The following is a 17623-nucleotide window of genomic DNA, read 5'->3' as shown; positions in this document are numbered from 1 at the left end:
CACAACTAGCCATAGTGTCCTCCCTGTAAGGGAATTACGTAATGTGTGTACGAGCAGACATTGTGACACATGAACAATGACATATGGAAATTTGGGTCTGGCTGTGTGCCGTGCACGGATGGCCAAACCGTTAAGGCGAGCGCTCTCTTATAGCGGAAAATTTTCACTGTCGTCAGTCCCACATACAGTTGAGGATTGTTCGTATTTGTAACTGCCAATACATTTAAATGTGTTTCATAACAGCTATAATCGACGCAGTGCCTATTCCTTTGGATGTGCTTGTGCATTGCAGTATTATGGTTACAGCTGAAGTGTCACTACCCTCAGAGTACCAGTGCAGGCTTAAATTATCATGTGGCATATGTATACAGTATATTTTAATACGTTCCAATTTTGACCACCAGGTGCAAATCTGGCAGTGTACAGCGTCTATTCAACGTCTCCGACGCTGGTATTGAAAAAAATTGTGTAAGAGGCGATTAGCAATAACATCAACATTAAGCCTTTCTCCCTTCTTTGCCCTTTTCTGTCCATATTCTGTTCTGATCTGTTACATATGGAAACATTTCAGCGCGTCTTTCTTACAATCACAGCGCCAGGTTTGCACCCGGGCTCCAAAATTGGAATCACAGAGAGACTGCCAACAAACGACAGTGCTTGAATGAACGAGTGATTAACTATGAGGCTAATTGTCGTAAGTGTTGACTATTATATATACTGGGTAGTTATAATTAGAGTGTAATTACTGACAGAGGTCCAGTGTGAGCTGTAATTATCGTTTGGCGGTGAAACTTGTTAGATATTCTAAGCTGTTAAAGTGAAACCAATTTACGGTGAAAAACATTGGTTCCAATTTTTGCTACTAGGTGCATATATGGCGCTGTGAATGCAACAAACACATATAGAAGTGTTTCTGTATGTAATTGATTAGGAACAGGTCTTGAGCAGAAAAGGCCAAACAAATGAGAAAGGCATAATGTTGATTTTATTATTAACCGCCACTTACACAATTTGTTCAATATGAGCACCAGAGACACCCACTAGACGCTGTACAGTGCCAGAATTCCACCTCGTGGCCAGAACTAGAACTATGGTTTTCCAGTGCAGACTGGTTCCGCGTTAATGCTTAAGCATATCTACCAAGTTTCGCTGCAATACGATAATTACAGCCCACACTGGACCTCTGTAAATAGCACTCCATCTTCAGGCCACGAGTGGCCTACCGGGGCCGTCCGACCGCCGTGTCATCCTCAGTGGAGGATGCGAATAGGAGGGGCGTGGGGTCAGCACACCGCTCTCCCGGTCGTTAGATAGTATTCTTGACCGACGCCACTACTATTCGGGCGAGTAGCTCCTCAATTGGCATCACGAGGCTGAATGCACCCCGCAAAATGGCAACAGTGCTTGGCGGCCTGGATAGTCACCCATCCAAATGCCGACCACGCCCGACAACGCTTAACTTCAGTGATCTCACGGGAACCGATGTATCGACTGCGGCAAGGTCGTTGCGTCTGTAAATAGCTGCACTTTAATTATAACCACCCGCTACATGCAGAGTCTAGCCAAGGGACGGTATTTATAAGGGGTGGGAGGGAAAGGAAGTACCAAACACAGAGTGGTTTATATCGACAGAATGCCACGTCTAATCAGCAACACCGTGAACAGACACTAACGTCTGTCAATAGCAAGGTAATTTTCTTCGAGATACGTGTGTTAGTTCAGAGCAGTGGTTAAGAACAGATTACAAGCAGTAATAATAATGGCAGCTCTTCGTGAGCGAGATAAGAGCATTTGTTCTACGTACGCACGCGTAATGCGCGCCATCTGTTGCTGTCCAGTAGCGGGCGCGCCATTTCGCGAGACACCCAACTGGCGGCGAAAAGACGAGGGTCGTTTGTCTGCGCCAGGACAGGGCGGACCGGACGGCGACGACGAAGACGACGGCCTGGAGGAGCCGCTGTGCCGCATCTGCTACGAGGGCGAGAAGGCGGGCAAGCTGCTGTCTCTGTGCCACTGCAAGGGCTCCATGGGCTGCACGCACCTGCGCTGCCTCGAGCGGTGGCTCGACGCGGCGCAGAAGACGCGCTGCGAGCTCTGCGGCTTCAGCTACCGAGTGCAGCTCACCAGGCGCTACTCCGTGCTGCCCTCTGTCCGCGTCTGGATCCGTGAACAAGCTGACAAGAGGTAGGCCAATACTCGGCGCGCTTGCTTCACACGTGGTTGGTATGCACTGCCGGACCCATAGTCTAAGTGGCTCATCTCAGTACACATCATTTGTTGTCTAAGAGCTTCAAGAATAGTATAATAATTCCAATCCCAAAGAAAGCAGGTGTGAAAATTACCGAACTATCGGTTTATTACGTCACGGCTGCAGATTACTAACACGAATTCTTTACAGACGAATGGAAAAACTGGAACAAGCCGACCTCGGTGAAGATCAGTTTGGACTCCGTAGGAATATTGGAACACGTGAGGCAACACTGACCCTAAGACTTATCTTAGAAAATAGATTAAGGAAAGGCAAACCTACGTTTCTAGCATTTGTAGACTTAGAGAAAACTTTTGACAATGTTGACAGCAATACTCTCTTTCAAATTCTAAAGGTGGCAGGGGTAAAATACAGGGAGCGAAAGGCTATTTACAATGAGTACAGAAACCAGATGGCAGTTACAAGAGTCAAGGGACATGAAAAGGAAGCAGTGGTTGGGAAGGGAGTGAGACAGGGTTGTAGCCTCTCCCTGATGTTATTCAATCTGTATATTGAGCAAGCAGTAAAGGAAACAAAAGAAAAATCTGGAGTAGGTATTAAAATCCATGGAGAAGAAATAAAAACTTTGAGGTTCGCCAATGACATTGTAATTCTGTCACAGACGGCAAAGGACTTGGAACAGCAGTTGAAGGGAATGGACAGTGTCTTGAAAGAAGGATATAAGATGAACATCGACAAAAGCAAAATGAGGATAATGGAATGTAGTCGAATTAAGTCGGGTGATGCTGAGGGAATTAGATTAGGAAATGAGTCACTTAAAGTAGTAAAGGAGTCAAGGGATCACAAATTTAGTATTGGAGGGCAGCGTGGAGGGTAAAAATCGTAGAGGAAGACCAAGAGATCAATACACTAAGCAGATTCAGAAGGATGTAGGTTGCATTAGGTACTGGGAGATGAAGAAGCTTGCACAGGATAGAGTAGTATGGAGAGCTGCATCAAACCAGTCTCAGGAATGAAGACCCCAACAACAACAACAACAGCAAGAGTCTAGCTTCACGAAAGGAGTAACCACACAAACTGCAATTTATTGTTCTGTCTGTGAGTCACTAGCAGGGCTAAACGATAGGTCGAAGTAGTAAGTAATTCAATTTTGTACGCATTTGATTGTGTGAACCTTTGCGTAAGTTGGAACATTACAGGATTTGGGAGTAATCTCAACCATGGTGCATTTCATATCCCGAAAGCAGGAAGGAGAACATGGTCCTCCAGCGTCAACAAACAGTGGAAAGATTTTAATCCGAATGGTGTCATGTAATGTGGATTGTACCTCAGGGCCCTGTCCTGGGTCCACTGTTTTCATTGCTTTTCTTTATACACAGGGTATCCCATGAGGAATCTTCAGTATTTAGTGATGTGACAGGAACGAGCTTTCGTAGCACAAAAGTCTAGTAAATATGGTCTCTGAAATGAGCACTCTTTCATATTCGACGCTGTGAAACACATTTTTTTCTACTGAACAAGTGCTCATAGCTCTAAAGGTAAGTATTTCAGAGCCCATGTTTACTATACTTTTTTTCTTGTTTTGGGAAACAAAGAGGTTACAGCAGAAGAGATTTGTTTCATGATATCGAGGATGAAAAAGTGCTCATAACTCTTAAGATATGCATTTTAAAGCCTATGTTTAGTTGACCTTTTGCTTAGAACCAGCGCTCCGATCATAAACCTGAAAATTTAACATTCCTCCCGAGATACCCTGTAGATCAGTGAACTGGCACCACACACAGCAGACGATTCAATTTGTTTTTTCTTTTTGCGTAAGGGGCTATCAAAAAGGTTCCGTTCCACGGCCGTAAGGTCCGGAATGGGTTTTCCAATCAAGCAAAATCGCCGTGAGGATTGAGGCAATCATCCCACCGACGCGCCGGGTTGAAGTTAGCCGTCTGATAAAATAGCATGCCCTGCCTGCTGAAAATGTTCGTCCGACAGGACTCATGGACCTTTCAAGTCCTTTTAACGGGACGAAGGCGTGATAATCGCATGGGGAGAGATCAAGATTATAGGGAGGATGCTCGAGTGTCTTCTGTGTCATGACATTTGCGTTATGGGGACGTGCGTCGTGAAGCGCCAGCACGCCATGCCTTGCACCATTCCACAACAGTGGTTTTCGGCAGACCTGCTGCCTCGTACACATTCTTCCTTCTCTGATGAATGTCTAGCAGTGTTTCTCTTTCAGCAGCCAAGAAAATAATAACGACAAATTGCTCCTGTTTACTCGCTTTTGTTAATAACGTCGTAATAGTTCACGTTTCCACATTTATCGCAAACACGTCGTAAGAACGTGAATGCCACACTAATCCCTCGCTTACTCTGAGATGACTAAGCCACGGGATACCTCCTAATATCGTGTCGGGCCTGCTTTTGCTCGGCTTAGTCTAGGAGCTCGACGTGGCATCGGCTGAATTGGTAGTCCCCAGCAGAAATAGCCATGCTGTCTCTATAGCCGTCCATAATTGGAAAGTGCTGCTGGTGCAGTATTGTGCATTTGCGCACAAAGTAGCCTCTCGATTATGTCCAATAAATGTTCTATGGATTCGTCCAGAATGTTCTTCAAACCAATCGCGAAACAATTGTGGACCAGTGACATAGCACATCTTTATCCATAAAAGTGTCATAGTTATTTGGGAACATGAAGTCCACGAATGGCAACAAATAGTCTCCAAGTAGCCTAACATAACTATTTCCAGTCAATAATCTGTTCAATCTGACCGGAGGACCGAGTCCACACCATTATGGAGCCACCACCAACTTGCACAGTATCTTATTGACAGCTACTCTTACCAACTGAAATCGGGACTCATCTGACCTGGCGACGTTTTCCCAGTCGTATAAGGTCCAACCGTTATTAAAAAGAGCCCAATAGAGGCATTGCAGGCGCTGTCAGCAGAGGCACTTGGGTCGGTCGTCTGCTGCTACAGCAAATTCGGCAGCACTGTTTCTTCACATACGTTCGTCGTACAGTCAATAATGTGTTCTGCGGTTATATCATATAGTGTTGCTTGTCTGTTAGTACTGACAACTCTGCTCCCAGTCGTTAAATGGAGGCCGTCGGCAGCTGCGCTGTCCGTGGTGAGAGTTGATGCCTGAAATCTGGTATTCTCAGCACACTCCTGACACTGTGGATCATGGTATATTGAATTCCCTAACGATTCCATAAGTGAAATGTCCATGCTTCAAGTTCCAACCACCATCCAGCGTCCAAAGTCTGTTAATCCCCGTCGTGCGGCCATAATCACGTCGGAAACGTTTTAAATGAATCACCTGAGTAAAATGACGGTTCGGCCAATGCACTGCCCTCTTATACCTTGTTTAGGCGCTACTACCGAAATCTGTTCATGTGCATATCGCTATCCCATGTCTTGCGTCACCCCAGTGTACACGTCAGTGCTTTCATAGTCCGCCCCCGGTAGCTGAGTGGTTAGCCGACACGGTAGCTCAGCGTGTTCGGTCAGAGGGTTAGCAGCCCTCTGTAATTAATAAACTTAGTTAATCGATCAACAACGAACTTAAACGGATGTCTTACGACGTCCGCCCCGACCAGATGCAACGAACAAAAGCGAGCGAAATGAGATTAAAAAAAAAAAAAAAGTGGTCAGCGCGACGGACTGTCAATCCTAATGGCCCGGGTTCGATGCCCGGCTGCGTCGGAGATTTTCTCCGCTCAGGGACTGGGTGTTGTGTTGTCCTAATCATCACCATTTCATCCCCATCGACGCGCAAGTCGCCAAAGTGGCGTCAAATCGAAAGACTTGCACCAGGCGAACGGTCTATCCGACGCGATGCCCTCGTCATACGACATTATATTATAGTGCTTTCATACCAGCATCGGCGTCACGATGCGTTGCGTATCCGCCCTCAAACACAAACTTTTTGATCGCCCTTTATACATGTCACTAGCGTTGTTACGAAAAACGTGCACTATAATGTAAATGATCCAGGAAATAAGGCAGTTCGTATCATAAGCACATGGGTTTCAGAGAACAGATTAATGCTTGACTGCAACATAATTTAGTGCATACAGTTGGAGACGATTTTAATAATTAATTACATTTCTTAGCTTACGATATCCTTCGGCCAACAAATATTATCACTGTGTCTACGGTACTGGCCTTATTTGTTGTATTTAAAGTGCAGTCCGCTGGGGAGTTGCAGATGGTTCTTGACGCAAGATCACGAAGTTCGGTAGATTATGCTGATCTGGCTTTTTTAATCAAAGTAGTTGTCCTAGCGCAGTGAAAGGTAACGCTTTGGATGTGATGAGGCATCGTTGGATGAAATGGCTTGCTACTCTGGGTGACTCAGAGATTCGATCTTCGGCAGACTATTAAGTAACGTTCGATATTGCAGCGGCTGTGTTATTCTGATTACGACGCAAAGTTCCTTTGGAGAAAATACATTAAACGTATTCGCAATTGCGAATGAGGACAACCATCAGCTGTAGAATGGAATGATAATGAAAATTTGGGCCAGACCGGTACTCGAACCCGTATGTCTCGCTCATCGCGAGCAGTCGTCTTACCATTTGGCTGTCTTTACACGATTCACGACCACACGCGTGGACGACTACATGTGAAAGTTTGGGTGGGGCCGTAAATCGTGCACGGATAGCCGAATGGTAAGGCGACGGCTCGCGATAAGCAAGACATCCGGGTCGGAATCCCGGGCCGGCACAAATTTTCATTGCCGTCGTTCCATTCTACAGCTGATGTTTGTCCTTATTCGCCATTGCGAATACATTTAATGTACGAGTATTAAGTAACGTAGTCGAAATTTCACAGATAACGTAATTTATTTACGACGTTGGTTTTGGTCAAAAGAGCAAAACCAGACTTGTCGCAACGGCGTGTGCTCATATCAACAAACGATCTGCGATTCACATGCATAAGAATCGAATTACGTCAGAAATATTTCATTGATATATAAATGAACAATAATTAACTGTCCTACTATGTAATTGGACTGCATTGCTCGCAGACACACGTCAATACGTAACCCGTCTGGCTTCCGGCATGGCTCGCACTACACCACTGTCGCCACGTGGGTTACCTCTTTCGGGCATTGCTCGTGACAGCCCGACGATGCACAAAATGATTCGTCTTGTTAATATCGTTTCTTGTTTCTGAAATACATGATGAGATTTTATTTTTAAGCAGATCCTAAAGAATATGCCGATGAGAGACGTTTTACCCTTATGAAAATTGTTACTTTACATCCTGTGAAACTAATAAATAGTATAGAAATTATAAGTTTTTGCGCACGTACGGTATCCCCATAGCCAAGCGGGCCATAGCACTTCTCTGCAAGTTTCTCATCAGCTAAAACAAACAGGTCACTGAACTGTAGTGCCCTGCGATCCAGTATTTGGCGGCGATGTTTGTGGCGTACACCGACCAACAAATTCTTTTAGTGTTAGCTGACTGCTACAAGAAGTAAGATGCTTCGAATGACAATGAAATATGTATGTCTGCAAGAGCCAGTAATGTTAAGCGGAACTTCATAGTACCAACGTGGTCAAACGGCCAGTAAAATTTAGAATTCTTAGGACTGACGGCAAATGGAAAGCTTTCCTCTGAATATCATTATCAAGATCTTACGCAGAAACCACTGTCTCTGACACTGAAACTGCGATTGCTTAGACCGTATTATCTCCTATGGTATCATTTATGGGTCAAGTTTGGGTGCTTCCGAAGAATATTTTTGCCCAGAAAAAAGTAATCACCAAATTCGTGCTGTCAGTTCTCGAACTTTGTTTAGGCTATGGTTCAGACGTCTTTAAATTCTAACTCCGTTATCCCTGTACTTAAATGTCATTGTGGGATTTGTTCCTGACAGTTTGTATTCAGAAGGTACTGCAACGTTCATTGAGTGCAAACGAGACGAGAAATCGATGTGCATTTCGGTAATGCTTCCTTAAGCATAGTACAGAAAGCCTTGCGTTATTCAGAAAATTTCATTTTCAGTATGCTTATAACACAAATGAAAAGAATTGAGAAATCCCAAGTTTTCAAATCAGAGTTGACACACTTCTAGCGTTCTGTACAGGAATTTCCCACAGTAGTTGAGAACTTTGGTATCTAATGTTATTTATTCTTATACTCTTTCACATTTTTTCGTGTTTGACGTTCTTCCATTTATAAATTTTGTATTCAGAATTCCGTGAACTAAGTACTAACTAGTTCCATTACTAAGTAAATTTGGGGCATGGATGCGTGAGATGTCCTTAGGTTAGTTAGGTTTAAGTAGTTATAAGCTCTAGGGGACTGATGAGGGACTGATGACCACAGATGTTAAGTCCCATAGTGCTCAGAGCCATTGAACCATTTTCAACTAAGTAAATTTGGTTCGTATCGTGCCGCGCAACCCGACAAATGAAATAAATAAAATAAAACCGCGACCACTTGCTGCTATATCGAATTCTCACATTCGACATGAGCCAGGAATAACTCAGGTAGCTCCTGTTAGATCTCCAAGGTCATCTATATCCGTGCTCAATGTAATTTTTCGAACAGCTGCTGAAGGGAATGATGGTGGAAGATTCATACAGTGAACAGGTGAACGGAAAGAAGGAACGGAGTCAGGCTGTAGTTCAACGTATCGTTGGCAACGTGGTACGAGGCGACTTTTAAACTAAGTTACACATCATTACGGCACGCCAAGTATCATATATTAAATTGTTGAGTTCACTTCAAAGTGACACAGGTACATGAAATAAAGCCACAAAGTCTCTGTAAACAACATTCCGAACGTACTAACAATCGGTCAATTCCTCGACGATAGAAATTTGCTCCTCGCTCACTGAGCCATTCGAGATCCACATTGCGAATGTCTTTTTCGATGGGAAATCTTTCCTTCCCAAATTTTCTCTGTTCATTGTCTGGATATCGTCTTCTGTGGTCGCTGTCGATGGCTTTCTTTCCTGATCAGCATTACCCACTGCTGTGTAGCTTTTGTCAAATTGTTGGCACCATTTCACTACAACTGGACGCTACATTCCACTTTGTCCTTGTACCGTCACAATTACTTGGTGAATTTATGTGCAATTTAAACATTTTGTTCGCAAGGGACATTCTGTCCCGAATACTCGAACTTCATACATTATTTGGTCAAAAGTATCCGGACACCCCCAAAAACATACATTTCTCATATTAGGTGCTTTTTGCTGCCACCTACTGTCAGGTATCCATATCAGCGATCTCAGTAGTCATTAGACATCGTGAGAGAGCAGAATGGAGAGCTCCGCGGAACTCATGGACTTCGAACGTGGTCAGGTGTTTGGGTGTCACTTACGTCATATGTCTGTAAGCGAGATTTCCAGGCTACTAAACATCTATAGCTCCACTGTTTCCGATGTGATAGTGAAGAGGAAATGTGTAGGGACACGTACAGCACAAAAGCGTACGGGCCGACCTCGTCTGTTGACTGACAGAGACCAACGACAGTTGAAGAGGGTCGTAATGTGAAACAGATAGAAATCTGTCCAGATAATCACATAGGAATTCCAAACTGCATCCGGATCCATTGCAAGTACTGTGACAGTTATGTGGGAGGTAATAAAACTTGGATTTCAAGGTCGAGTGGCTACTCATAAGCCACACATCACGCGGGTAAATGTCAAACGACACCTGGCTTGGTGTAAGGAGTATAAACATTGGACGATTGAATACTGGAAGAACGTTGTGTGGAGTGATGAATCACGGTACATTATGCGGCGATCCGATGGCAGCGTGACTGTCTATATGGAACCTGTAACATTACTCTCCTTTCGTAACACAGCACTCATTTGCAGGTTGTGTCTGCAGAGAACCCAGAACATTATTCTCCTCTGATAACACATAACTCATATTGCAGGACTGTTTCTGCAGGGAATCTGGGACATTATTCTCCCTTCATAATGCACCAGTCATATTGCAGGACTGTGTCTACAGCGAACCCAGAACATTACTGTCCTCTGATAACGCGCCACTCATATTGCATAAAGAACTTACTTTTCTTACTCCCTACGTAAATGCAGAGGAAATGTCCTGATGTTCTCCTAAAGATCAGAGAAACTTAGGAAAACCTAAATGTAAATTACCGCAAACATCCATTTGAATCCTAATCCCTGGGAAAGTGCGTCCGGCACATAACCACTTCCAGACCTCAAAGGCGTCCCACAGAGATCCCCTTGGGGTAAAAGTACTGTAGCTCGGTTTGGGCGAGTATCTAAAAGTCTTTATGCTTTTCCGACACTCGTGAGGTCATTAGAAACTTGGAAACAAAGAGCATTATGTTACTGAAAGATCACATTGCCTCCAGGCGAACCAACCATCATTTGTTAATAAACGTGGACGGTAATTCTTTAATCAAGTCACTTTCGATTGCATCCCATATTGTGTACGTTCCTCGAGAATGTTAACGAAACCTACGTCCGATCGCAACTGCACTATATACCGTCACCCGAAACTGACTTTGATGTTTTTGTTCTCTGAGGGTTCTTTACGTACGAACTGTCGTACTGGAGTGAATCATAAACGTCGCTCATTTGGATAACTTACTTCTGGGGAATGAGCCGCGTGTATGTTCACTACTAACGAGCAAATTTCCTGTATTTTTCATGGACTCATTTCATTTAATAGGACCGCTGTCACAACCTCGTCTACGTACGTTGGAACTTAAATAGTGGCAACACTGCTGTGGAGACACACTGCAATGGAATCTACTAATGTCGCTGATAGCACACGTTGTTGACATACTACCTTACTTCCGAGCAAATGGATTCACCCGTCCCACGCCACCGGCGTGCGCACAATCGAGGGAAACAGTCACTTGTGAGCGAGCGTCTAACGTAACGGTGTCACTATGTTTTCGAAACAGGAACAACGGAGTTGGATCAAGATTGAATGAGCCAGAGGTCGTACAGCACGACAGTATCATCAAGGTCTTCAAGAGGCGTGCGGGGAATCGCCATTGCCGTACAGAAGAGTGGCACGTTGGGTAAAAGCCTTCAACGAAGGTCGGCAAACTGTGGTAGACATGCATTGGGCAAGTCATTCTAGCGTCTCTGAAGGAGAAATGCATTCTGTTGCCGTGTTAGTGGACAGTGATCTACGCCATACGATTCGTGAGCTCGCCCACGAAACCGGATTAGCGCATACGACTGTGCTTCTTATCCTGAAGGAACGCCTGGGCATGCGAAAAATTGCATCACGATGGGTTCCCCGTACCTTGACGGAAATGGAGAAATGGATGCGTTACGACGCTACTCAGACGTACTTGGAGCGCTATGAGCGCGAAGGAGAGTCTTTCTTACGCCGTATCGTAACACTGGATGAGACATGGGCCACATCGTACGAGCCAAAACTGAAACGCCAATCCAACGAATGGCGTCATAATGGGTCGCCGCGAAAGTCAAAAGTGCGTCAGAGTCCCAGTATGGTGATCCTCATGTACGACTGTGATGGTATTATCTTAACGCATTACGTACCAACACGGCAGACCGTCTATGCACAGTATTACTGTTCGTTTTTGGAGCATCATCTGCGACAAGCTTTGCGAAAGAAGCGGCGACTCTTTCTGCGCAACCCACCCATTATTTTGCACGACAATGCGCGGGCCTATACAGCGCAAGCTGTGGATGCTCTGTTCGGTCGATGAGACCAGGACGTACTGTATCATCCACCATACTCGCCGGACTTACGTCCTTGTGACTTTGATTTGACACAAATGGAATGGCCATGGAAGAGCGGTTGTTTTTCTCCAACACAGTTGGAGAATTGACGAACAGGAATTTGATGTGAATATGGTTTGGTTTATCGACGAAGCTCACTTTTATTTGGATGGGTTGGTCAATCATTATCGAAAGTGACCTTGATTTCGACAGATGTGGTTCATGCGAGATGGAGCTCGACTCTATCGGAGCAGGAGAGTGTTTGATGTCCTGGAGGAGCACTTTGGGAACCGCATTCTTGCTCTGGGGTATGCAGAGGCTACAGGCATGGGCCTCGAATGGCCGCCATATTCTCTGGATCTGAGCGCATGCGACCCCTTTTTGTGGAGCTATATTAAAGCCGACAGCATCGATGTTCCGACACTTCAGCGGGTCATGCAGAGTTTCACCATTCGTCCGCTGCACATCATCACCAAGATTGGTAGGCATATCGAACGTGTCATGACCTAAATCCGAGTATCTGAGGTGACGTTTACATATTGAATAAAGTGCGTGCACTAATTTAGGTGAGCCATAATTCGATTCCAAACAGACTTGATAGCTGCTCCACTACTTCCAAGATCCATTTCGAGTCCCGATCCAAAATCTTGGAATTACCTCTCGGAAATTGAAACAACGAAAAAAGTGTAATGTTTTGAAATACTCCTTTTCCATTATAGCTTTGAGCCTCTATCACATAACAGCGATTTCACTTCAACGAATAACTATGAATTCCTCGATCTAAGAAACTTTTTTTAGTGGATTAGAGCTATAATTGTAGTCCGTTTTTTTCAATAGGACAGTTTTATTTTGAACTAATTGGTGCGGCCGAGGTACTTAATCTATTTTCCGTAGTGTTATCGGTGGTAAGTATAAGTTACTTGTTCATCTTTTTCTGTGAGCTATAATTGTAGTCCGTTTTTTTCAATAGGACAGTTTTATTTTGAACTAATTGGTGCGGCCGAGGTACTTAATCTATTTTCCGTAGTGTTATCGGTGGTAAGTATAAGTTACTTGTTCATCTTTTTCTGTGAAACTAATTAGAAGTGAAAATTCGTCCTTGTATGCTGATTGGAAAGTAACTGCCCACTTACTGCTGATGCTCTGAGATATTGTACCATTATTTCTACTTTATCGATTGCAGACGTAACTTCAGTGTCTTAGCATTAGCATGTGTTTGTTGCGACGACAGCTGATTCGATAACTTCAGAAAGTTTCAGACTCTACAAGCTTATAAAATTTCACATGGTATCTTTAATGGATCTCAGTATTCCAACAAATTACGTGACTGACATTATATTGTAACTTTTCCAAAGATTTTCCGTGAAATTCTTTCTTGGTGATATGAGTGATCATTTACAGTCCAGTTCTGTTCGTATCTTAAACTGTCTGCATTCTTGGCTGTTAATGATCTCTTTGATTTACAGTTTTTTCTTGATATTCCTTTTCCCCATAAGATATTACCCTGTAGATACATTGGGTGCTAGTCTATGAACTGAACTGTGAACTGTGTTCTCCTACCGTGCTTCGTGGTAGTTTGCAAGCCATTTGGGAAGATCGTTCCAAATCACGCAACGGAATATTGTCTGCATATTTTGCCGGTTGTACTGTTCATATAATTGCCAAGCATTATGGGGGGCCTTCTTTTTATATCTGTCTGTGTCCCATGATACTTGCTCCTTTCACGGATGTCTCTTGGAAGACCTAATTTTACTCCACATCTCTTTAATCTTTACCAAAGGAGGTAGATAGGATAAACTTACTTCCTCATTTAAACTGAAATCCTTTTGAGAACTCTCTTTAGTAGTACGTTTTGGAATTTTATATGTTCTTCGTTATTAATAAAACTATTCACAATAACTTTTTGTATTATCGGGAAATAGGGGAGGTAGTGCCACAGACATAATAAGTGTATTGGACAGTCATTAAAACAAAGGCGTTTTTCGTTGCGACGGGATCTGCTCACGAAATTTCAATCACCAGTTTTCTCCTCCGATTGTGCAAACATTCTGTTGGCACCTATCTACGAATGGAGAAATTATTACCAAGATAAAATAAGAGAAATCAGGGCTCGCACAGATAAATTTAGGTGCTAGTTTTTCCCGCGCGCCGGTCGGGAGTGGAACAGTAGAGAGACAACTTGGAGGTGGTTCATTGAACCTTTTGCCTGCCACTTTATTGTGAATAGCAGAATAATCACGTAGATGTACTGTACTTAAGTAACTCATTCGTGAAGTATGTTATCTTTTTTTATCGATGTATTTTTCTGTTGCCCAATGGCCAATTACATGTAATTTTTATCTATGTCAGTAGTTCTACCTCTTATTTATTTGGAGATTTATTGTGTAATAACCAACGCCACAGATTCGTTTATCAGGACGAAGCACTATGTGGATTTAGGCTTATATCGTTTCCTTATTAGAATATTTCACATTGTTTGTAGTTTACATTAAACTAAATTATTCTTTGTTATATTTTCATTTGATGGCTTCTAATGCCAAACGGTGGTAGCAATATTAGATTATAACTACTGGTAGAGGATCTGTGTTTTATTCTTTACGACATGGTCTGACTATTGCTGCTGGGTGTATGTGCACTGTCGCTACAAGAAAGAGTGCGGTGACACTGATATGGAAGAGTTAACAGCAACACGTGCTTCTATAAGAAGGGACACGCATGAAACCGGCAATAGTTTTTACGGTCAAACCTTGGCAAAACGTTTTCCAGAAAATCCTAAAAAGTTGTGGTCAGTCCGCAGCTCGTGGTCGTGCGGTAGCGTTCTCGCTTCCCACGACCGGGTTCCCGGGTTCGATTCCCGGCGGGGTCAGGGATTTTCTCTGCCTCGTGATGACTGGGTGTTGTGTGATGTCTTTAGGTTAGTTAGGTTTAAGTAGTTCTAAGTTCTAGGGGACTGATGACCATAGATGTTAAGTCCCATAGTGCTCAGAGCCATTTGAACCATTTTTGAGTTCTGGTCATACATAAAGTCAGTGAATAGATCCAAATCTTCCATTAAGATCCATAGATCCATATGGCGTCGAAGATCCATATGGCGTCGAAACTAAAGACAGAATACATCACCATTTTCTGGGGACTTTGTCCCACTTCAACTCGGGGTCAGCTCTGTTACTAAGGATTTGGCAATGTTAGTGCCAGAGGGTGGCTGGGTGCCCTTCCTGTCGCCACCCTGTACCCCCCGGGATGGAAGTAGTGTATCCCAGCTGTCTGTGTCTAGTGTAAGCCATGAAACAGTGCGAACGTGTTCAACTGTCTGCGTGTCATGTAACTAAGGCGGGACATGGGGTTCGGCCCGGCATTCACTTAGCGGATCTGGAAAACGCCTAAAAACCACATCCAGGCTGACCGGCACACCGCCTCTCGTCGTTAATCATAAAATGGTTCAAATGGCTGTCAGCACTATAGGACTTAACTTCTGAGGTCATCAGTCCCCTAGAACTTAGAACGACTTAAACCTAACTAACCTAAGGACATCACACACATCCATGCCCGAGGCAGGATTCGAACCTGCGACCGTAGCAGCAGCGCGGTTCCAGATTGTAGCGTCTAGAACCGCTCGGCTACCCCGGCCGGCCGTCGTTAATCCGCCGGGCGGATTCGATCCGGGGCCGGCGCGCCTACCCGAGTCCAAGACGCAGCGCATTAGCGCTCTCGGCTGACCTGGTCGGATTAAAGACAGTATACAGAAAACAGGAACTATAAATTCTGCATTTAGAAATCTTGTCGTGAAAGAGGATACAACCGCAAAAATGTCTGACTGCCGCATTGACTCACAAACTGCTTAAATCGATTGAGGCATCAGTCTCTGAAGGAATTCCAGTTAGATGTTACGCTGAACACGCATCACAATTACCTAGCCAAGTACAGAAGTGTCGACAGTGTAACTTCGACTTTGAAACAAGGTGGAACCCTGCGTTTTTCACTTCAACAAACAATGCCAGAGCTGAAAGAAGTGGTTATGGGAGTTAAAAATCCGTGGACTAACCATTAAGCGATTTATAAGACTACTTCTCAACTGACATCGAAAGAACTCAGACACACACACACACTGCTAGGAACGCTGGAATGTTGTTCACTTACGATGTATTGTGTGCAGGAAAGTACCATCGCTTGGCGATCTTAAGGAACTGCGGAATGACTTGGAAAAAATTTACACTTTGTCTAATGAATGGCAGCTCTCGTTGTATGTGAGAACATGTAAGATAACGCCTACAGCACAGAAAAAGAGCGGTATAGTAGCTGACGACAAGACGAGTGATAAACATCTTGAGAACGTAACGTTTTATAAATGTTCAGGGTTAGTACGAAGAAGCGGTATGCGATGGGACGATGACATACAATCAATTTTAGGGACGCCGATACAAGACTTGGATACGTTGGACACGTTCTGGGAAAGCGCGGAGCAACTGTAAAGGAAATCACATACGAAACTTTAATGTGACAAATCCTAGGGTATTGTTCCAGTGTTCGGAGTCCGTAACACATAGGAAATACAAGAGACATCGAACGGATTGAGAGCGCATTTATAGGATCGTAAGAGATCGATATAGCCCTGCAAAAGTGTAACAGTGATGCTCGGAAAAGATAAAGGGGAACTGGAAGAAAGACGGCTTCGATCTCAAGGAACCCTCTTGGTTAAATTGAGAGAATCTGTATTCAAAGACAGCTGTGCGACCATTATGCTATCACCAATGTGCACTGCCGGTAAAGAAAGATTAGTATTCTGGGAGATACGGCGTCTATTTCGATCCGATGATGGCATATTCCACCTCTTGGATAGTACACTACTGGCCATTAAAATTGCTACACCACGAAGATGACATGCTGCAGACGCGAAATTTAACCGACAGGAAGAAGATGATGTGATATGCAAATCGTTAGCTTTTCAGAGCATTCTCACGAGGTTGGCGCCGGTCGCGACACCTACAACGTGCTGCCATGAGGAAAGTTTCCAACCGATTTTTCATACACAAACAGCAGTTGACCGTCGTTGCCTGGTGAAACGTTGTTGTGATGCCTCGTGTAAGGAGGAGAAATGCGTACCATCACGTTTCCGACTTCGATAAAGGTCGGATTGTAGCCTACCGCGATTGCTGTTTATCGTATCGCGACATTGCGCTCGCGTTGGTCGAGATTCAATGACTGTTAGCAGCATATGGAATCGGTGGGTTCAGGAAGGTAATACGGAACGCCGAGTTGGATCCCAACGGCCTCGTATCACTAGCAGTCAAGATGACAGGCATCTTATCCGCATGGCTGTAACGGATCGTGCAGCCACGTCTCGATCCTGAGTCAACAGATGGGGACGTTTGCAGGACAACGACCATCTGGACGAAGAGTTCGACGACATTTGCAGCAGCATGGACTATCAGCTCGGAGACCATGGCTGCGGTTACCCTTGACGCTGCGACACAGGCAGGAGCGCCTGTGATGGTATACTCAACGACGAACCTGGGTGCACAATGGCAAAACGTCATTTTTTGGGATGAATCCAGGTACTGTTTACAGCATCAAGATGGTCGCATCCGTGTTTGGCGACATCGCGGTGAACGCACATTGGAAGCGTGTTTTCGTCATCACCGTACTGGCGTATCACCCGGCGTGATGGTACGGGGTGCCATTGGTTACACTTCTCGGTCACCTCTTGTTCGCGT

General features: G+C 44.4%; 1 protein-coding gene across 1 annotated transcript in view; it reads left to right on the top strand.

Annotated features, from left to right (window-relative positions):
• Nucleotides 1–1813: 1813 nt before the first annotated feature.
• LOC124595260 (E3 ubiquitin-protein ligase MARCHF3-like) overlaps nt 1814–17623 on the top strand; it is an 81392-nt gene continuing 65582 nt past the window's right edge. Inside the window, exon 1 of the mRNA XM_047133930.1 lies at nt 1814–2184. Coding sequence (XP_046989886.1) covers nt 1814–2184 — 371 coding nt within the window. The remainder of the gene's footprint in view (nt 2185–17623) is intronic.

Source organism: Schistocerca americana, chromosome 1 (assembly GCF_021461395.2).
Source record: "Schistocerca americana isolate TAMUIC-IGC-003095 chromosome 1, iqSchAmer2.1, whole genome shotgun sequence".
Lineage (NCBI taxonomy): Eukaryota > Metazoa > Arthropoda > Insecta > Orthoptera > Acrididae > Schistocerca > Schistocerca americana.
The sequence above is the reverse complement of the archived record's forward strand: the minus strand, read 5'-3'. Positions and strand labels throughout refer to the sequence as shown.